Genomic DNA, 21,711 nt, shown 5'->3' with positions numbered 1-21,711 from the left:
GATATTTATATATATAGTAGAATCTGCAGAATCCGTGCATATATAGTCATTTGAATATAGTTTCTCATTTCTGACCATAAAATAAACAAAATGATATGCTATAATTTTATTGACTTTGATTGGTCTTAACATTCAGCATGTGATCATGTATTTCACCTTTTCCATCAAAAATATAAACACATTTAATCTCACAGTAGAAGCACAAACACAGACAAACACAAACATAGAGGTTCTTAACAGCACAATTAAACATAATCACTGCATTACCCGCAAATGGCACGGAGTAGGCACCATCAGAAAATTAAAAACAACAGAGTGCACAACCATTATGAGCTCAGTAGATGAGGAGTGTTCAGTGTTGGACCGCACATGCCCTTTGAAGGGCAGATTTTAAAACCCCTGAAAATCCTAATTTGCAAACACATTAAACCAATAACACAGATGGTAAAACCCTATGACTGCTTACTTAAAATAGTGATCTGCAGGAATGAAAAGGGAATGAGCCAGCGAGAGGGAGGCACTAGCAGAGAGGTTAAAAAGGTAAAGATAGAATAAACAATACATGTTTAATAAATTATTGGAGTCAGTCTCCGTGAAGTAGACTGAAATGGTGTATTTGAATTCTATTTGAAGTCTAGGAGGTTGCAATCAATCTTGTAGTAAACATATGGATAGTACTCTTGCTGGCTGAGATTCAGACCCGGGATGTCCATAGGTGCCTATAACACAACAAAAATGAACAAATCAGCTGTGATTTAGAGATATCTTCAATTAAGCCTGTGGATCATGTAGAAAGTACACTACTGCTAAAAGGTTTGGAATAATTAAGATGTTTTAAAATGTTTTTAAAGTCTCTTATGCTCACCAGAGCTGCATTAATTTGATGAGAAATAGAGTAAAACAGTTAGATTGTGAGATATTACAATTTAAAAGAACTGGTTTCTATTTGTTTTAAAATGTAATTTATGTGATGTCAAAGCTGAATTTTCATCCAGTCCTTCAGAAATCATTCTAATATGCTGATTGGGTTCTTAAATTTATCAATTATTATTAGTGTTCAATCCTTGCTGAATAAAAGTATTAATTTCTTCTTTTTTTAAAATCTTACTACAAATGGTGTATCACAAAAACTGTTCAACATTGATAATAATAAGAAATGTTTCTTAAGCAGCAAATCAGCATATTAGAATGATTTCTGAAGGATCATGTGACACTGAAGACTGCAGTAATGATGCTGAAAATTCAGCTTTGCCATCACAGGAATAAATTACATTTAATAAAATATATTAAAATAGAAAACAGCTATATTAAACTGTAATAATATTACTCATTATTACCGTTTTGGCTGTATTTTTGTCAAATAAATTCAACCTTAGTGAGCATGAAAGACTTCTTTGAAAAACACAAAAATTAATAATTATTCAAAACTTTTGACCGGTAGTGTAACTCACATCAATAACAGCAGCACTGCTGTCCAGGTGTTTGTAAAGGTCCTGCAGAACTTCTCTGAGTTTCTTGACATTCTTCTTGCTAGGCTGCAGCAACATGGCCTGGAAATTGACAGGCAGCCCATACCTGTTAAATACAAACATAGAGGTCATATACCTGACAACGTACATCTCTATACGAAACAGTTTTATACGCCACACTGTACCTCAAGACAGACTCTGTAAAAACCCGAAGCGCCTTGATGTGTATCCATGCGATGAAAGCCTCGCTGAAGTTTACTTTAAGCCAGCGTACCAAAGGACCCTGAGGTGCAGAAGCAGATTGACTATTGTTATCATCATTTATCTTTTTTTTTCCTGCAACTTCAAATGAAGACTGATCAAGGCTCATCGCCACTCAAGCTGGCTGTGATTTTGAGGTTCCTCATCAACATTATTGTGAAGGATTTTATAATGTTCAATAGTGAATAAAATTTAGACAGCTGCACATACAAATTGCTTTTTCTTGTCAGTGGAGAGGCGAGTCAGCTCCTCTTTGTCTGCTTTCATCTCCTCTTCATTGTACTGAAAATCACGCACCATGAACCTGAAAAAAAAATTGTAACATCAGGTCAGCTTCACTTCTGATTCAGTGAGCATCAAAAACAGACAGGCACTGATAACAGTCTTACAACATTATTTCATTCATAATCTGGGAATATATTTACATTGATACATTTACATATTTTTGAAATATGGGACAAAACTGACAACAGAACTGATGAAATACAAATTTATGTACAAAAGCATGATTTTGGATTTTAATATATAATTTTGATTATACTATATATACACTATATCAGAGACTCACTTGTTTTCTCGTGCTTTTTGTTTGAAGTCATCGATAGCCTTCCTGAAGAGTGTGACGCTAAACAACCCACTGTCTTGGTCTTCAAATAAAAGCCTAATAGAAGAGCAGATGAAAACTCTGATTTTGGAACCCTTTAATTGAGCACATAAAGAAGTGCATAATGTTTTCTGACAGTTTATGTAGTTTGTGTGCCTTTATTACTGTGTGTCACAGCTGTAAAAGAAGGGCACGGTTTCCATAGATACTGTCTGCAGAGTTCACATGTCCACCAAGAGCATAGCGTAATGATGTCAGGCTTTAGACCAGCAATAAATATAGGCAAAAGAAAGTACATAATTCTCTGCAAATTAATTTTAAGAGACTCGACTTTAAATTTTACTCACTTTGTGGATCTTGGAACAACCATTTCAGAAAGAGTTTCATATGTCTTCTGCCAGTCAGGATAACTTGTCCTTTTTGTGCCATAAAATTGACAAAAATAAGGTTTTTAAATAAGTTTTGCAGCAATAGATAAAAGTAAATGTCATTAGCACATTCTGAGTTAAACGGATAGTTCACCCAAAAATCAAAATTCTGTCATCATTACTCACCCTCACCCTGACTTTATTTATTCTGCAGAAGATATTTAAAAAAAAAAAAAAAAAAAAATAGGTTCCCATTGACTTCCATAGTATTTTTGTTCACACTATGCAAGTCAATGGGAACAAAAACTCTTTTCTTACCAGCATTCTTATATTCAGCAGAAGAAAGAAAGTCACACAGGTTTGGAACAATATGAGTAAATGACAGAATTTTCTAATTTGGGTGGACTATCCCTTTAATGCAATGAAGAAACATTTAAAAAGTATTTTCTAGCACAAAATACACAGCAGCACAATTACTTGTTGACTTACTTTGGAACAACTACAAGAAGAGTAGTAAGGTATTCAGAGTCTAGTATAAAATCTTCCTTCTTGACTATATCACCCAAACTCCTAGTCAAAAGATTCCCCCTAGTGGACAAGACATGTTATTATTTGAAGTCACATAAAAGTGATTAAAAGGGATAGTTAAGCCAAAAATGAAAATTCTGTCATCATTTACTCACCTTCAAATTGTTCCAAAGCTGTATGAATTTCTTTCTTCTGTTGAACACAAAGGAAGATATTTGGAAGAATGTCATTAACCAAACAGATCTAACCCCCCTTAGACTACCATAGTAGGAAAAATACATAAAAATACCATGGTAGTCAGAGCTGTTTGGTTAAATACATTCTTCCAAATATCTTCCTTTGTGTTCAGCAGAAGAAAGAAATTCATATAGGTTTGGAACAACTTGAGGGTGAGCAAATTATGACAGAATTTTCATTTTTGGGTGAACTATCCCTTTAATTCAAGTGTCGCACACACGTCCTGAAAAGTGAAGCCAAAACATTTTGATCGCCCCTGGTGGCTGGCTGCAGTATAGGTGATAAACCCTGCTCTCTCCATGTAATCGAATGGGACACGAGCCAAACTAAAAAATCCAAATACATTATAAATAATTTTTTAAGTTCTTATCATGCTGATGTATGTTCAAGTGTTTGTTTTTCCAGTCAATTTGGTGCTATAAAAACGGGATGTGAAGTCATGTGGGAGGAACCGTGATACCAGAATCACTATGCAGACTCGGGCACCAAATGACGTATTTTGGCTTCACTCTTCTACAGTGGAAGGACGTGGAGACACATCATCCATCTTTTTTACAGTCTATGGATTAATGTCACACAGAATGTGAATTGAGTATGTAAAAGTCCTCCCACTTACACATTCTTTCTCTCCAGGCTCTGTAGGGTACCCTTTAAGCTATTATAAGCCGAAGCTCTGGCTTTAAGATCATTGTCGATCTGACTCACTTGCTATGAACAGAGAACCAAAACATGATATTTAATCAAAGATCAATCTTTTTGTGCATTATAAACAATGATAAATGATTTTAACATGCCTCACCTTGGACATGATCTCTTGGATGTTCTTAAGGGATTGTTTGATGGGATATTTGGCCATATCCCATTGGAACCGTGTAATATATGTTACCAGATCAACTGTATGGAAATAATTATCAATTATAAATATTTATAATCATATAAAATAAGGTTTAGAAGATTATGTACAAGGACATTCAAATATTACTGACTAAACTATGAGCGATTACATGTCTTTTTAAAAAGATTTTATATAAATAATAGTTTAAAGGGTTAGTTCAGCCAAAAATAAAACTTTGAAATGTCGTTCCTCACCCATAAGACCTTCGTTCATCTTCGAAACACAAATTAAGATATTTTTGATAAAATCCGAGAGCTCTCTGACTCCTCCATAGACAGCAATTTAATTACCACTGTCAAGGTCCAGAAAGGTAGTAAAGACTTTGTTAAAATAGTCAACATGACTACAGTGGTTCAACCTCAATTTTATGAAGCGACGAGAATACTTTATGTGCACAAAAACAACACAAAAATAATGACTTTATTCAACAATTTCTTCTCTTCCCTGTCAGTCTACTACGCTGTTTTACGTTCAGTGGTTCCAGGTTCTATGTCAGAACACAGACTCATTATTGGCCAGCCCCATCGTGCATGCTTTGTGGTGCTCATGTGAACAGCGTCGGCCAATACGGAGCCAGCGTTCTGATATAGAACCTGGAAGCACTGAACGTAAACAGCGTAGTAGACTGACAGGAAAGAAATTGTTGAATAAAGTAATTATTTTTGTGTTGTTTTTGCACACATAAAGTATTGTCCTGACCATTTTAACAATGTCTTTAGTACCTTTCTGGGCCTTGAAAGTGGTAAATTGCTGTCCAGGGAGGAGTCAGAAAGCTCTCGGATTTTATCAAAAATATCTTAATTTGTGTTCCGAAGATGAACAAAGGTCTTACGGGTGCAGAACTACATGAGGGTGAGTAATTAATGCCAGAATTTTCATTTTTGGGTGAACTAACCCTTTAACATTACTACCTGTTAAATATGTGTATGTGTTGTTGGTAATAATCAAGAGTAGTAGTTTACCATCAATATTGTGGTTAGTATGTATTAAGGGTTTTAAGTTCACTTGCCTCCATTGGCCAAAAGATTCTCCTGAACTTTATCTCGACTGTCTTCTAACACGTCAGCCATGTACTGGGCCACTTTCCTCACAACACTGGAAAATTACAAAATATCAACACCACAGGCTAAATATACATAACTGTATTTAGAGAACTATAATGTGACAGAAGCCAAAAAAAACAAAAATGCATGAAGTGAACTTTGGGAACTATGAGTTTGTACCAAAGCAGTGTGTCAGTGATACTGAACAAAATATGTGATCCTGGATCACAAAACCAGTCATAAGTCACATGGGTATATTTGTAGCAATAGCCAACAATATGGGTCAAAATTATCGATTTTTCTTTTATGCCAAAAATCATTAGGATATTAAGTAAAGATATTTTGTACATTTTCTACCATAAATATATCAAAAATGTATTTTTGTGAGTGGATATGCATTGCCAAGGTCTTCATTTGGACAACTTTAAAGATGATTTTCACAATATTTTGATTTTTTTGTACCCTCAGATTCCAGATTTTCAATAGTTGTATCTCGGGCAAATATTGTCCTAACAAAGCACACATCAATGGAAAACTTATTTATTCAGCTTTCAGGTGATGTATAAATCTTCAAAAAATTGACCTTTATGACTGGTTTTGTGGTCCAGGGTCACATATAATAGAAAAATAACCAAATGCATCAATTTTGAAACAAAAAAACAATCTCTTGTAATAAATCAAATGCAGTCATGAAACCTTTCTACGAAAGAGTCCAATTTGGCAAGCTCATCTGACAGCCCTACAAGGATATCCAGAGTTCCCACCTGTTAAGAAACACCCAAAACTCATGAGACAGAGGAGAAAAGCCAAATATGTGTCGTTAATAAACTGAAATAGAAAATAAGGAGTAATTTACTTTCAGTTCAGGCATGTTGAACTTGTGGTTAGTGGACAGGCTGTTGTTCTGGGTTGTGGCCACGTTCATCTTTTCCCATGTCTGCTGGCAGGTCTTCTCTCCAGGAGCAGAGATCAGCCAAAACTCTGTCATGATGACTGCTTAAATTATAACGGAAAGGTTCGTGAAAACATGTAATTCAATTCTGAGACACAAAAAATAACTGTCAAATCAAATACAGAGGTCCTTTCCAGGTTGATCATATGAGCAAATTCACACTTCTCCATTTCTTTCCATAAAGAAGACCAGTCACGAGTCATTCCGCAATAATATAACGCATGGCTGCATCATCAGATAAATGTGTCCTTCTCGTGTATTTAACATTTTAATACATTTTATTATCTTAAAAGTGCACAGTGACATGGTATATACCTATACGTGACTTAAACTGGATAGGTTAAATGCGCTTTTTTTCTGTAAATAGTCTGTAAATATTGTATGAGCAGCAGTGTTTACGGCTGTCACGACTATGAAATTGAAATCATTTTTGATGATACTTACCGATGATGTAAGTCCCTTTAGTAAACTACAAAATAATCTGATAAAACTGTGATGGTTTTAATAAAACATTGCTGAATACACAGTTAATTCAGTCGCTGTGTTGAAAACCCTTCGGAGTCAGCGTCACACTTCCAGTCAGCTGATCAAATGAGGTTGTGTTTCGTTCAGTTGAAAATGCGTTAAGGATGCGCAAAGTGGATATTTGCGCAATACTAAACTTTTTTTTATTATTTATTTATTTTAATTTTTTTTTAACTTTATTAAACCTCTTCAAATAACAAACAAAATAAATCCAAACAGCATTGATAGCAAGAGAGAAAATTAATATGTGTGTGTGAATAAAAATTAACTACAATATAAATATTATTACACACAAAAAAATTATCTTAAAAACACCAAAATTAAAAATGTAGGCTAATCAAAAGCAGGTATTAAATTTTTTGCAACCCATTCATATATTATGTCCTAAAAGCACTTAACAATAATGCAATTGTAGAAAATAAAGAGATTCAATATATTTTTGAGAAAATATACTAACCTTGCTTGGTTACTAAACTTTACAACGTGTGAAATAACCTCTTTCAGTTGTCATTTAACATGACTGTGCAAATAATGCAAAGCTTTCTTCAAGAACTCAGGCTGGACAAAATACATTTAAATGTTTATCATAGTAGTACCCATTCTTCTTTAGTAGGGCTGTAACGATATGCGATATGAAACCGAAATCGCGATACGCAGGTCCACGAACCTGTATCGCGATGTGAGAAGGCAGAATCGCGACACACCCCTTCCAACTCCCAGAGTTATCCTTCCTGTCCAGATCCAATGCTACCACATTTTTAAATTACTATAAGTATTAGGGGTGTAACGATTTATCGTAGATGGTGTGTCTCAATCAGCTCTCTAGTTCAGTAAGTGTTTCGGGCACACATTGAATCTTGCAAGCAGGTTTAAACGTTTCTCATGTCAGTCTCTTGCATGGTCGCGTGAGAAAAGTCGTGGCTTTCTTTCACCGCAGTGCACAGCACCAGCTGTGCTCACAGAAAAGCAAAAGACGCTTGCGATGCTTTGCTTTAAGAAGTTCTGTGGGGCCGTTCACATATTGCGTCTTTTCCGCGTGCAAGTCAGTTATTATTTTCAAATGTAGCCGCGCGGCAGGCGCGCTCATAATGGGATCAACGCGGTCGCGACGCGCATGCAATTCTCAACTTCTCAGAATGCCGCAAGCGCACCGCAGGTCGTGTGACAAGAATCAACCGATCAGCTATGGCCTTTCCGTAACAAAACATCAAAAGCTCAGCCGAACAGCTGATCATAGCTGTACATGGTGGTTTTTATATCTTATCTCCATCAATATATCTCGTCGTAAAACTAATGCAAGGGCTAGAAATCATTTATCCTTTGCAGAAACATCCTGATCCTCTTGGAGAGCTCAGTTCATGGTTGCATAGCAACGACCGACGCCACGGGAGCGCAAGCGCTTTGGAAAGGAGAAGCGGTGCGGCCGCGCCTTCCACGCGTTTTTAGACGCGACATGTGAACGGCCCCTATTCATAATTCTAAGTTCATGTTAAATTTAACATTTTTTTTCAGTGACAGACAGCCCTATTCAACTGTTAATTTGAATACAGAAGGTTTTTATTAAAATTTTATATTTATTTATTTTATTGAAATGTGATCTTGTATGTACAACAAGGAAAATTATTGAAATTTGTTCATGTTTTTTTAATAAATCTTGTTTGAATTTCAGTTTCATTTTGTTCAAAATATCGTGATACGTATCGTATCGTGAACTCCGTATCGAGATACGTATCGTATCGTGACCTGAGCGTATCGTTACACCCCTATTCTTTAGTACTTCTGAAGATAATCTTAAGAACATCTATAAGTGTACTCTACTGTGCTATTTTGAGACACGATGAAATATGAACTAAAATGTCATTTTAAAGGTGCCATTGAATTGAAAATTGAATTTACCTCGGCATAGTTGAATAACAAGAGTTCAGTACATGGAAATGACATACAGTGAGTCTCAAACTCCATTGTTTCCTCCTTCTTATATAAATCTCATTTTTTTAAAAGACCTCCGAAGAACAGGCGAATCTCAACATAACACCGACTGTTACGTAATAGTCGGGATCATTAATATGTACGCCCCCGATATTTGCATATGCCAGCTCATGATCGAGGCATTACACAAGGGCAGCCAGTATTAACGTCTGGATGTGCACAGCTGAATCATCAGACTAGGTAAGGAAGCAAGAACAATAGCGAAAAATGGCAGATTGAGCGATTAATAACTGACATGATCCATGATAACATGATATTTTTAGTGATATTTATAAATTGTCTTTCTAATTGTTTCGTTAGCATGTTGCTAATGTACTGTTAAATGTGGTTAAAGTTACCATCGTTTCTTACTGTATTCACGGAGACGAGCCGTCGCTATTTTCATTTTTAAATACTTGCAGTCTGTATAATGCATAAACACAACTTCATTCCTTATTAATCTCTCCAACAGTGTGTAATGTTAGCTTTAGCCACAGAGCATACTATCAAACTCATTCAGAATCAAATGTAAACATCCAAATAAATACTATACTTACACGATTAGGCATGTTGCATGACGAACACTTTGTAATGATCCATTTTGAGGGTTATATTAGCTGTGTAAACTGTTTATGCACTGTTTAAGGCAAGCGCGAGCTCCGTGGGCGGGGAGCGTGAGCATTTAAAGGGGCCGCAGCCTAAATCAGCTCATATTTAATGATGCCCCAAAATAGGCAGTTAAAGGTGCTAAAGAGGATCTTTTCGTCGAATGAGAAACCAAAGACTGTTAGTGAGTTTTTGAAATGAATGCATGCGTAAGAACAACCCCCCTCCTTCACAGCTCATTTCGAGGGAACGCCTCCCAAAACTCGTGCACGAGTATTGGAACACGAGTGTTTACCACCGGCATTCGCTGTGTCGTGTTAGTGGATTCATTATGTCAGACTCACCGCTGGTAACTCATAATCTGCAGATGTTACTCCTGTCTCCTGACAAAAACATTGCATGCGGCGCCTGTAGAGTGTGGAAAGTTACTGGAGCGCGCAGCCGCGCACATCTCGCACAAGGAACGTCATGGCAGTGACTGACAAGCCAGAGGGCCAATCCGCACACGTCTTTCACAAGGAACGTACTTTCACCTCGTGCACAGATGATGTATATTAATATTATTCTATTTTAGTGCACCTAATAAATAGTCTTTTATCAGTTAGTAAAGACAGTTTCAAGTAATATTGTAAAAATGTATAAAACAAAACATCCTCTTTAGCACCTTTAAAAAAATTTATTTAAAAAAATCTATGGGGTATTTTGAGCTGAAACTTCACAGACACATTCAGGGGACACCTTAGACTTATATTACATCTTTTAAAAAGACGTTCTACAGCACCTTTAATATACTATTTCTGTATTTAAAAAATGTATTTAGTTACCACTTAGTACATTTGAACCCATAGTGTATATTCATATTTGGTATCTCAAAATAGCACAGTTGAGTACACTTAGATGTTCTTAAGATTATCTTCAGAAGTACTAAAGAAGAATTTTTAGTATATCAAGTACAAAATTAGTGCACGAAAATAGAGCACTTTAAGTACATTATAGAAGTGTACTTGTTTTTTACCTGGGTAGGCATATATACAATATAAAGTTATTTTAGTACAGTACGTTATCCAACTGAGCCACATTTATGCTACTACTGTGCAAATTCAGTTCAAGTCAATTAAAAATATAGAATTTACTCTAAATAACAGACAAAGTGTTGAATATAAATTGAGCAACATATTTAACAACAATTTACTGAAACAAAACCAGACCTTTAGTCTAGGCATGTGCATTGTGACATGTTATTTGTCTGAAAATTAAGCTTTTTAGTCTGTTTGGGGAATTATCTGAATTTTTTGGCAAACAAACTACAACCCAAAACCTTAAAACATGACCTTTCACCCAGCAAAAGGCTATGAAAACAATTGCGCCTTGCCATGCTTTGTATGTGTATGTATCATTGTGTACGGGTTTGTTATGACAGCTTTGCCAGCTGTGAACCTCATCATTACATAACGAATCACGAAATACAACCGATGAAAGCAGTCTGTGTTGACAGACAACATATCAAAGAGAACCCAACATTTTGAGCTGGTTTTACTGGTAATGGCGGTAGTTGTATACACTATAACAAAATACAATATGCTGGTTGTAAATAAAAAAATATAAATATAAAATGAATCTAAATATAGCAACAAAAGAGGGAGGGGTGTATCAGAAAGTATAAGTCACGTATTAAAGGATTAGTTCACCCAAAAATGAAAATTGTCATTAATTACTCACCCTCATGTCGTTCCAAACCCGTAAGACCTTCATTCATCTTCGGAATACAAATTAAGATATTTTGGATAAAATCCGATGGCTCAGTGAGGCCTCTATTGACAGCAAGATAGTTAACGCTTTCAGATGCCCAGAAAGCTACTAAAAACATATTTAAAACAGTTGCGCCAAAAAAAAAGGAAAAAAAAGGCCGATTTCAAAACACTGCTTCAAAGCTTTACGAATCTTTTGTTTCGAATCAGTGGCTCGGAACGCCAAAGTCACATGATTTCAGTAAACGAGGCTTCGTTACGTCATAAGTGTTTCAAAATTTGAGTATGAGGTCACTGCGAAATAAAAATGGGCGTTTCTGAATTGGTGGGAGTTTTCAAACTGGTGGGTGTTTATAAATCATGCAATGAAAATGATCCCCTTCACCCAACCCCACTCCTAAACCCTACCCACACTCTGACATGGGCAAATTAGGTAATGCTCTCAAAAATGCCCCTCTGTTTATGGCCTCGCCCACTGATCTGGTAACTCCTATTACTGTCCTGCAGAGACCTGGAAAATTTCAATAGTTCACATGACTTTGGCAGTTTGATACACGATACTAACCACTGATTCGAAACAAAAGATTCGTAAAGCTTCGAAGCAGTGTTTTGAAATCGCCCATCACTAGATATTGTTATTAGAAGTCGTTATTTAGTTTTTTTTTTGTTTATTAGAGAGTATTCTCTAATATTAAGGTTGATCCACTGAACTCACATGAACTGTTTTAAATATGTTTTTAGTACCTTTCTGGGCATCTGAAAGTTTTAATTATCTTACTGGCAATAGAAGCCTCGCCGAGCCATCGGATTTTATCAGAAATATCTTAATATGTGTTCCGAAGATGAACGAAGGTCTTACGGGTGTGGAACGACATGAGGGTGAGTAATTAATGACATAATTTTCATTTTTGGGTGAATTAACCCTTTAAAGGTGCTCTAATTAAGAATGACAGCTAGTGGTTGAAATGGTTACTGCAGTCCAAATTCAAAATATTGTTCGCCCCGCCCCCTCCTCCCCAGACTCTTCGCTCTTGCGGGATGCCAGTTTGAAGATAGGCAATGGGAGCTGTAAGATAATTAGTTGATTTATTTTTTTATGATAATTTGATATCGCGTTTATGTTCCCGTTCATAGAGATTTTTAGATAGATGCTGAGGCTTTTTAGGTCGGGTCCCACACAGCAGGAGACTTCTAGGTGGATCCGTATTCAAGTCGCCAAACCTGCATGACTGTCACATTCGTTTTGCCGTAAATTCTACTGTCAATCAGCGGATCCTGAGCGGACCCATGTCGAATCCGCAGACGCTCACGCACCTTTACTGTAACGGTTGTATCAATTTGCGGGTCCCAAACGGACCCGCCGTGGAGGTAAGGTTTTAATTGCGGATGCAGCAAGGAGCCACAGCGGGTCCGCGATCCGCTTTCGTTGGGGATCCATCACTGCACGCAAGTGGACGCCGATACGGGTCCGTTCGCGGATACGTTCCGGATACGATCCGCCGCAGAGTCCTTTTGCTGTGTGGGGTAGAATCTGCGACCTCTGACCTATTTTGTTCGCTGGCTTCCATGGTTGCAATTCGCGGTGTTTTCCTCCAACTGGCAACTAGGGGTGGCAAAATACTATTGGGTAAATTGCCATCGTGCGGTCTTGCACAGACCAAAACAAAAACAGACATTCCGACACGGAACGCAAATTTCAAAGTAAAATAAATAGCTTTAGCAATGGTTTTCAGAGAAACGAGTATGTGAACTCAGCATGTTTATTTATATCTGCAAACATATGGTATTTTTATGCTTAAGTACAGTCAAAAACTTACTTAGAGCATAAACACTCCTCCCCAGAACAACCAGTCCTGAGACAGTCACGTACCCTAAGTAATATTCATAAGCCAAGCCTTCGCTGTAGTAGGATCTGATCTTACGCTCCTCCTCGTGTTCACTAACAAACCGCCCGCCTTCTTCCACCAACCATTTCTGCCTGAGACAGACAGCAACGCTCTCGTGTTCGGCCGAGCCCTCTTCACCCAGGCATATGGCACATAAAGCCTCTTTTCTTTCTTCTATCTGTGTCCCCACCACTCTTTAAAAATTCCGCCGAAAAAGAGAAGACGATTTTCCAAATCATTCAGGCCGTTATCTCACGTAAGTACAGCGTTTGTTGTTGTTTTTAGTCTTCATCCCGGAAAAAATCCGCCGTCTGCTGTGAGAGCCGTGACACACAACATGGCGGTTGGTTGTAGTCGCGCTTGTTATACGGGCAACGGCAGTGCTCCATGAAGGACAACGAGAAATTGATTTAAAATTCACAGATTATAAGGATTAAACGTGTTTATTGTTATAAATCATTAGTTGCTGGAGTATGACGGGTGTAACGTTAGTTGGGTAAATAGTTAGTGAGCTGTTCAGTGGACCAAACCCAGGCGCTTACGACATGTCCTATCAGGTTATTGAATGACGAGCGTGTTACACGTTAAAATACATTAATTTAGTTTTTTAATTTAATTTAAGATATGACTTTCTTACATATGGTCTCAAATATATATTATACTAGCATTAGTTATGTGTGTTTAAAATTTAGTTTCTCTTAAACACTTGTATTGGTAAAACATTACCTCATGCAAACACAAGTCACTTACACAATGTTTATTATACCATAACAACACTATATTACCACAACTTTCTACGCCTTAGTGGATTAGTATTTATTATGCTTAGCAGAGTTGAACAAGTTAAACCTTGTTCTTGACAAATTAGTAAAGAAACAATTAAACAACAGATTTTTCAGCAAAGTTTTAGCCATAGAGAGTCATGAATTAAATATGATACAATAGTCTTTATAGGGTTAAGGTGTTGTCCACATAAAAAACAAACACCATGACCTCTGATAACAAGTTACTTCATTTATTGATCCCATAAGGGAAGATGAAGATAAGACAGTGTTGTTTAATGCTTAAAAATGAGAACACAGTAACAGATTACCCAGGTCAAGTACAAAGTACAATAGTAAATAAGTAGTCACTTGATAAAAACATAATAACCTACAAATAAAGTGATGCTGAAAATGTATAATGCACCTATATTAGAAAACTGGTTATGTGTCTGTGAAGAGTTATTTCAGAAATGTTCTAACCTGTTCGGCTACATTTTTTTTTTCTTATATAACAGTTTATTACATCCATCAGCTGCTCTTGTAAATAAAATATTTATACACCTGTTTTCGTGACTCCACAGGGCTCCCCACTCTCTCTGCGAGTGTATAAGCGCTACCCAGAAGGCCTAGGGGAGGCCCTCTACCGCGAGCAGTTCGACTTCAACGCTGAGCCGCCTTGGGATCCTAGTTGATAGCGGGAGAGGACCATCTCCCACGTTGTCCATGTGAGTACATAAATATTACACCCTGCTCCTGAAGTACCGATTATAAACAATTACATAATAACATGATTTATTTAATTGCACATAAATCTGTGTCTGCACTCACCCAACTGTAGTTTTACATAACGCTATTGTTACCTCATATATAACACCTTTGTCCCCATTCATACTGCACAAATCCATTGGTAATACTATCAAATACTCCATTGTGCTTCAAAGCCTTAGGGATTTATTTTGATTGGGTCTGAGTAAAAAAAAATTGCCTGTAGGCCACATTCTTAAAGCCTATGTGTTGTCGTCATCTCTAAAGATGGACTCATGTGATACCTTCTCTAACTATGTGATTAGTTATCCCTGCTTGCTGTACTTATTAGCCTAGTGGCTGTTGTAGAAACCAAATTTAGATTTAATGATGAGCTTAGAATGACTTTGAACGTCCTGTTCAAAGTTTCCTCATAAACCACTGTGTTTTGAAATATGTGGGTGGGTGTTGTAGTTGTACGCCTTGACGTAAAGTTTTGATTGAAAACGTAATGTTATTTGTATGTTATGCAAGTTGTTGTTATAAAAATGCTGTTTTGTTTTCCCCTGAACAGTTTGTTGCATACCCAGAATACCCCAGCGGCTCAGTAAACTCTCTATGATTGTCGGATTTGCGGAATACGGTTGAGATGAAAGGATTCGTTGATGCACCAAACTACTTCATTGAACTACTTGAGGGAGGAACGACCCTTGAAGATGTCATCGACAACCATGTCTATGAACAAAATCTGGTAAGTTCTGGTGAAAATTGGTCACCAACTACATGTCAAGTTGCATTATGAATGTCTGTTTTAGTAAAGAAATGGAACACAGCGATGTTGTTTCTGTATTTTTCATTGTTTGATCTGATTTTGTTCTTCAGGCTGAAAAGAATGCATTTGTTGTGGCCGACCTTGGGGCCCTAATGCGACAGCATGTTCTGTGGAAGACCACTATGCCCCTAGTTCGACCCTTCTACCCAGTCTGTTGTAACAGCAGCCCTGTAGTCATTGAAGTCCTGTCTGCACTTGGTGTTGGTTTTGTCTGTGCAAATAAGGTAACATTTTATTTATTTATTTTTTTTACTTGAAGCTATTAGAAAGCTCTCAACATATATTTTGAAACATCCCATTGAATTTTTGAGGCACACCATCTAATAGAAATGTATTGACTTTTTTCAGGCTGAAACCACATTGGTACTCCATCATGATGTCCCTCCTGAAAACATCATCCTCTCTGGAGTTTGCAAGCAGCTCTCACTCATTAAACATGCTGCCAAGACCGGCATTAACTATCTGGTATGTGAAAATGAGACAGAGCTTCGCAAAATTGCCCGTGTCCATCCTGAGGCCAAGTAAGTCCTTAACCTATCTATGTACACTACAGTTCAAAAGTTTGGGGTCAGTAATTTTTTTTAATTAATGCTTTATTCAGCAAGGATCATTAAATTGATATAGGCCGGTTTCACAGACAGGGCTTAGCCTAAGCCAGGATTAAGCCTTAGTTCAATTAGGATATTTAAGTATCTTTTATAAACGTACCCTAGTAAAAAACATTACTCGTGCGCATCTTGAGACAAAACAATAGCACTGACATATTTTAAGATCTGTCAGTGTAAGTTGTTTTCAGTTAAAACAGCTCAAACATGCATTTTAGTTTGGTACTAGCTTAAGCCTTGTCTGTGAAACCGGGGGATAAAGTGACAATAAAGACATTTATAATGTTTCAGAAGATTTATATTTCAAATAAATGCTGTTCTTTTAAACACTATTCATCAAAGAATCCTGAAAAAAATCATTTATCATAGTTTTCACAAACTCAGCACAACTCTTTAACATTGATAATAATAAGCAAGTTTCTTGAGCACCAAATCGACATATTACAATGATTTCTGAAGGATCATGTGACACTAAAGTTGTCAAAATTCTGATTTTTTTTTTTTTACACTTATAACATCTAATATTCGAATTTAGAAGGCATAATTTCAGTTACTGGAAAACGCTTTTGGCTTGTTTCCTGAGGCCACAAGGGGCGCAATGATCAAAATATTAATGCACGCATTAATTGTTTATTCCAAGCAATTAAATAAACATGACTGTCTAATAAAAAGTGCAAAATGTTTAAACTAACGTTTATAAATCAGATAGAATTTTGTAAATTGCATAAACAATTATGAACAAAACAGCATCTTTTATTTATGCATAGTTTAATACAAAAAGCCGAAGCATTGATCACACATTTTTTGAGTTGCAGATGAGATGCAGTGGAAATGAGGGGAGGAACATGTTTTTTAAAAGTTGAACTAATTTTAACTTTACATGGCTTTCTAAACATCTGGCTCTCTTATGTAAGATGCAAGTGCAGTGGACAAAGATGTTCATCTAGTGCATGTTTACATAGAAAACAATGGAAAAACAGGGCTTGGCCACGGTTTTGACGTAACAAAGATCTTCTCCGCATTGAGCTTATAAACACAAACGCTGTTATGTTATCTTGCGTTCGGATGCTGGTGTTTGTGAACGTAGTCATATGGGACACTTCTGCAGGTCATTATACCAAATAATTCTGATGACAGATTTTAGCTCAGGCATTTCAGAATAACTAAAACAACATTTGAGATGCTGTGCAATGAAACTGATCCGCTGCTTAGTCCAGTTATCCAATCACATCCACTGTTGAGCCAAAGTCACATGAGGTTTTTGTTGTTGCATATCAAGGGATTTATTTGGTAAATGTGTTTCCATCATAGTTTTTGCACAGGTCTTCTTATTGGATAAAAAAATTCAAATTTATCCGCCTCAGTTGAGCGCACAATTTTTTTTTTTTTTTTTATGTGCATCTTGCCGTTTGCATCCAGCATGTTTAAAAAAAATATATATATGTTTTTTCGATATCCCAGAATGTAAATAAAAATAGGTGGATGGAAACATAGCTGCGCCACTGATAAGGATGCCTGATGCATACCTAAAATTTGAATGGAGCGTTTTTGCATCCGAATGAGGATTTTTAGTTTTTTTTTTTTTTATAAATTTGAGTATTCGAAATTCGAATTCTAGCTTGACAGCCCTACTGAAAACTGGAGTAATGGCTGCTGAAAATTCAGCTTTTCCGTCACAGAAATAAATTACATTTTAAAATGTATTCAAATAGAAAAACACTTCTTTTAAATTGTAATAAAATCTAGTTTTGATCAAATAAATGCATTCTTGGTGAGAATAAGAGACTTCTTTCAAAAACATTAAATCTTACCAACCCCAAACTTTGGAATATATATATATATATATATATATATATATATATATATATATATATATATACACACACACACACACATATATATACACACATTTATTTATTTATTTATTATAAATTGGAACTGTTCTTGTCTTAACAGGCTTTTGCTTCAAGTGTCTACTGAATCACAAGTGGAAGAGGCAAGTGTGACCATTGGTTGCTCCCTGAAGGCCTGTAGACATCTTCTGGAAATGGCCAAGGAGTTGAGTGTAAATGTGGTTGGAGTCACGTAAGTGATTTGATCACCATAAATCTGCTAGGACATACTTTGTCTTTTTAAGAGTTTTTATAAAGTGGGATTTTTTTTTTTCTCGCAGGTTCCAGGTACAAGCATCTTGCAGAGATCCCCAAGCATACACCCATGCACTATCAGACGCCCGCTGCATCTTTGACATGGGGGTCAGTTTTTAAATTAATTTTATAAGAGAATTGAAGTTAGATATATTAGTTAATTTCATGCCACTATTGGAGTCCTGAGTCTTCTTTGTTTTTGCAGAAGGAAATAGGCTTTGACATGAACATCCTGGATATTGGAGGAGGATTCAGTGGTTCTGAGTTTCAGTTGAAACAGGTACAGCATGTATCTCATTTGTTTTTCTTTTTTTGAATATCATCCAGTGTAGATGTAACTAAGCTTTTCTTTCATGTCTGTTTGATTAGGTACATTCGGTCGTCAGACCCCTGCTGGAATCCTATTTCCCCTCAGCGTCTGGAGTGAGCGTCATTGCTGAACCAGGAAATTTCTTTGTGTTTTCCTCCTTCACCCTGGCTGTCAATGTTATTGGCAAAAAAGCGGTATGCCGGGATCTCCATGGCAGCACACATGGTGAGCCTCATCATATTTGATGTGTATGCCATTATATACATCTGCCTTATCTTATATTCTAAATGTGTCTTTTGCACTTTCAGATGTGCTGACCCCAAACGACGTACCAGAATTTGTGTATTACATGAATGACGGTGTTTATGGGTCTTTTATGGGGAAGTTGTTTGGAAATATCATTGCCACACCCTCTGTCCACAAGGTAAATTAAATACATGCACCAGAACACATGAACAATATTTGTACCAGTCGCCTGAGGTTTTTAAACTGGATGTTTTGTGTTTTTCAGATGTCACTCACCCTAGATGAGCCTGTGTTCTCCAGCAGCTTGTGGGGTCCATCATGTGACCCACTGGACCAGGTGGTGGAGCATTGCCTGCTCCCTGAGCTCGCTGTTGGGGACTGGCTCATTTTCAACAACATGGGGGCGAGCGGTCAGGAGGGCCCAGCAACCCTCAGTGACACAGACCAACCACCTGTGTATTACATCATCTCCACAGATGACTGGTGATTATGATCACATTTCATTTGACCTTTTGTGCTTTTCGCAGACTGTTTTTGTCACCCCCTTTCATTTTTGCCAATTCTAAGGAGTGATTTTTAAAGGTTGTTTAAAGTAAATATCATGCTTTTTTTTCCTCTTTCCTCCAGGTTTGAGATGCAAGAGGCTGGAATTTCTCTCGATGACACCATGAAAAACCTCTCATTGGTCCAGTATGGCTTGTAACCGAGCCAGACTCCGTCCTCTATCCACTGGGCATGTGAATTGCTTGCAGAGTCAACATTCCATGGGTGGAAAAATTCTATTGGTTTTGGTGGGGGAGAAAAAATGACTTGATGTTATTGGGCAAAAAATAATTGATTGACATTGTTACCTCAGTTTCTCACAATTACAAAAGGCTCACTTTCTTTATTAAAAATGACAGAAAACCCATATAAAATAACATATGCAACAAAATGGATGACTGTGGAGATGGCACCCAAATTTTGGGTTTCTTAATCAAACACCGTTTACATAAATGTACAACTAATTTAATTTTATTATGTATACATATATAGATGACCTACTGACAGTCTTGTAAATGAGTTGTCTGTACAAGATGCGTTTGTTTCAAATCATTATAGAGTTTAGATTCTACACAAATCGGCCATGACCCTCAGTGTGTGAACAAGCGTTCATTGGTTTAGCAATCTGTCCTTGTTCTCTCCTCTTTTGTTTTCCATGGTTTTATAGAAGTAGGGAGCTTCTCTTCTCTCCTCATGCCAAACTATGGTTTCGTCATTACATGTGGTGCGTCACGTGACAGTATTTCCAAAGGTTGTTATATATTTCATAGTGCTCTATGGTTGAGTGTGCTGTAATTTGCAGTGTCCCTTCAAAAGATTTTGAACCTTCTGCCAGGTTATTAGTAGAAGGCAGATGTAAATTGGTCTTCTGTTTTCCCTATTGTACATTTTATAAAACTAGAAAGACTGCCTGGTGTTATGAATCTGCTGACAACCTGCTTAGAGATGACATTTACCTCAAGTTACATCTAAAATACAAGATTCACCACAATCAAATTAAATGCTGCAAGGCATTAGTTCTAAATCCAAAATTGAAAAGTCAAATGGTGTATATTTTAAATTCATGTTATACCTCGTGTGTCTAGCATGGTGTCTGTTTGATTATAACAGCTCACTGTTTTATAAAATCACACACCTTAGTAATGAAATATACCTTTTGTCTAAGGCACTAATGGACCATTGCCTGTTTTTGACTGTAAAATTGTGCTTGTAAAAGTAATTAAAATATTAATTTAATAAATTTCTGAGCAAATACTTTTGAGTCCTATTTTTTGTCTCAAAAAGTGAATTTTAATGTAGAAATGTTGGTTAATCTTGAAAGCAAAAAAAAACAAAAAAAGCTGTGTGAATAAATACATTTAAAGGATTAGTTCACTTTTCAAATTAAAATTTCCTGATAATTTACTCACCCCCATGTCATCCAAGATGTTCATGTCTTTCTTTCTTCAGTCGAAAAGAAATAAAATTTTTGATGAAAATATTCCGGGATTTTTCTCCATATAGTTTCATTGCAGCTTCAAAGCATTCTACATGATCCCAGACGAGAAATAAGGGTCTAATCTAGAGAAACCATCACTCATTCTCTTAAAAAAAAAAAAAAAATACATTTTAACCATAAATGCTCATCTTGATCTAGCTCTCTTCTTCTTCTCTATTAGTATTCCAGCAGTGTAGACACTGCTAAGTGTATTACTGCCCTCCTCAGTCAAAGTTTGAACTAAATTGTCATATGAAGAGTTTGGTTCCAAAACGCAATAAACGCCATTTTCAAAAAAATTGAGTTTCCACCAAAATCAGTATTGTATCTGGTCGGTATTGAAAAGTCATTCATTCATTTTGCATCAAAATGTGATATCTGTCGTGTTATTCTGTCATGTTTTCTTCCTTTCTTTCCAAAACGCGACAGACGCCAGTCTCCTTTTTCTGCAGAACGCGATATATCCACTCAACCAATCACAGCGCACCATTCCACGCACTGTAAACACTGAAGGCTTTTTTAAAAAGCCGTTTTTAATACCAATGTACTCAGCAAATGTGTTTATTTAACCGTGCGGTGGCACCAGATACTCTTTAATCGGTAATGACAAATAATTCATAACATTAACAAGATGACCCGTTGAATTCATTTTGGGAGCGACGGCTGAATGTATTTTTACTCAAATGCGTATATAAGATAAATATTGGCAAAGTTTAGACTCTGTCATATATGCGAATCAACTTACTTTGTTGTGTATTTTCAATTTGAAAAATAACTTTTATATTGATGGATTAATTGCATTCTGAAAAAAAAAGTCATGGGTTTATTGCATTTTGGGAAAAAAATAAAACGTTTGTATAATAAACTTTTTAAAATCAAAATGTAGACTTGAACTTTTAACGGTTTTATAACCAAATATGCTATGTGAATGTTTGAAACAGAAAATAGTGGTT

General features: G+C 36.4%; 2 protein-coding genes across 5 annotated transcripts; one reads left to right on the top strand and one right to left on the bottom strand.

Annotated features, from left to right (window-relative positions):
* Positions 1-91: 91 nt before the first annotated feature.
* On the bottom strand, positions 92-13,213 carry atp6v1c1b (ATPase H+ transporting V1 subunit C1b). Of its 4 annotated transcripts, none has more exons than XM_048201380.1 (13): positions 13,075-13,213; positions 6,262-6,401; positions 6,102-6,169; positions 5,372-5,457; positions 4,267-4,361; positions 4,084-4,175; positions 3,192-3,290; positions 2,682-2,750; positions 2,299-2,391; positions 1,941-2,034; positions 1,655-1,752; positions 1,452-1,575; positions 92-719 (listed from the first exon to the last, which is right to left on the bottom strand). In XM_048201380.1, exons 2-13 carry the CDS (start codon positions 6,391-6,393, stop codon positions 624-626), a joined length of 1,146 nt encoding a protein of 381 aa, XP_048057337.1. In that variant the 5' UTR covers positions 6,394-6,401; positions 13,075-13,213; the 3' UTR covers positions 92-623. The 4 variants fall into 4 exon arrangements, with proteins under 4 accessions (XP_048057337.1, XP_048057338.1, XP_048057336.1 ...); XM_048201381.1 differs by having other exon boundaries at positions 6,262-6,398; XM_048201379.1 differs by lacking the exon at positions 13,075-13,213 and adding an exon at positions 6,802-6,965 and having other exon boundaries at positions 6,262-6,398.
* Positions 13,208-20,535, top strand: azin1b (antizyme inhibitor 1b). Its single transcript, XM_048201377.1, has 12 exons — positions 13,208-13,346; positions 14,436-14,579; positions 15,173-15,349; positions 15,481-15,654; positions 15,779-15,951; positions 17,992-18,120; positions 18,209-18,290; positions 18,388-18,462; positions 18,552-18,717; positions 18,801-18,916; positions 19,004-19,221; positions 19,366-20,535. Exons 3-12 carry the CDS (start codon positions 15,248-15,250, stop codon positions 19,439-19,441), a joined length of 1,311 nt encoding a protein of 436 aa, XP_048057334.1. The 5' UTR covers positions 13,208-13,346; positions 14,436-14,579; positions 15,173-15,247; the 3' UTR covers positions 19,442-20,535.
* The last annotated feature ends 1,176 nt before the right edge of the window (positions 20,536-21,711 follow it).

This window comes from Megalobrama amblycephala, linkage group LG9 (assembly GCF_018812025.1).
Source record: "Megalobrama amblycephala isolate DHTTF-2021 linkage group LG9, ASM1881202v1, whole genome shotgun sequence".
In the NCBI taxonomy this organism is placed as follows: Eukaryota; Metazoa; Chordata; class Actinopteri; order Cypriniformes; family Xenocyprididae; genus Megalobrama; species Megalobrama amblycephala.
The sequence above is the reverse complement of the archived record's forward strand: the minus strand, read 5'-3'. Positions and strand labels throughout refer to the sequence as shown.

Coding starts and splice junctions, on each gene's coding strand:
- atp6v1c1b (XM_048201380.1), bottom strand. CDS start 6,393: ATGACAGAGTTTTGGCTGATCTCTGCTCCTGGAGAGAAGACCTGCCAG. Junction 3,291..4,083: donor AGCCTGGAGAGAAAGAATGT/GTAAGTGGGAGG, acceptor CTTGTCCACTAG/GGGGAATCTTTTGACTAGGA. Junction 1,753..1,940: donor CTGACAAGAAAAAGCAATTT/GTATGTGCAGCT, acceptor TCTGCACCTCAG/GGTCCTTTGGTACGCTGGCT.
- azin1b (XM_048201377.1), top strand. CDS start 15,248: ATGAAAGGATTCGTTGATGCACCAAACTACTTCATTGAACTACTTGAG. Junction 15,350..15,480: donor ATGTCTATGAACAAAATCTG/GTAAGTTCTGGT, acceptor TTTGTTCTTCAG/GCTGAAAAGAATGCATTTGT. Junction 18,121..18,208: donor GTAAATGTGGTTGGAGTCAC/GTAAGTGATTTG, acceptor TTTTTCTCGCAG/GTTCCAGGTACAAGCATCTT.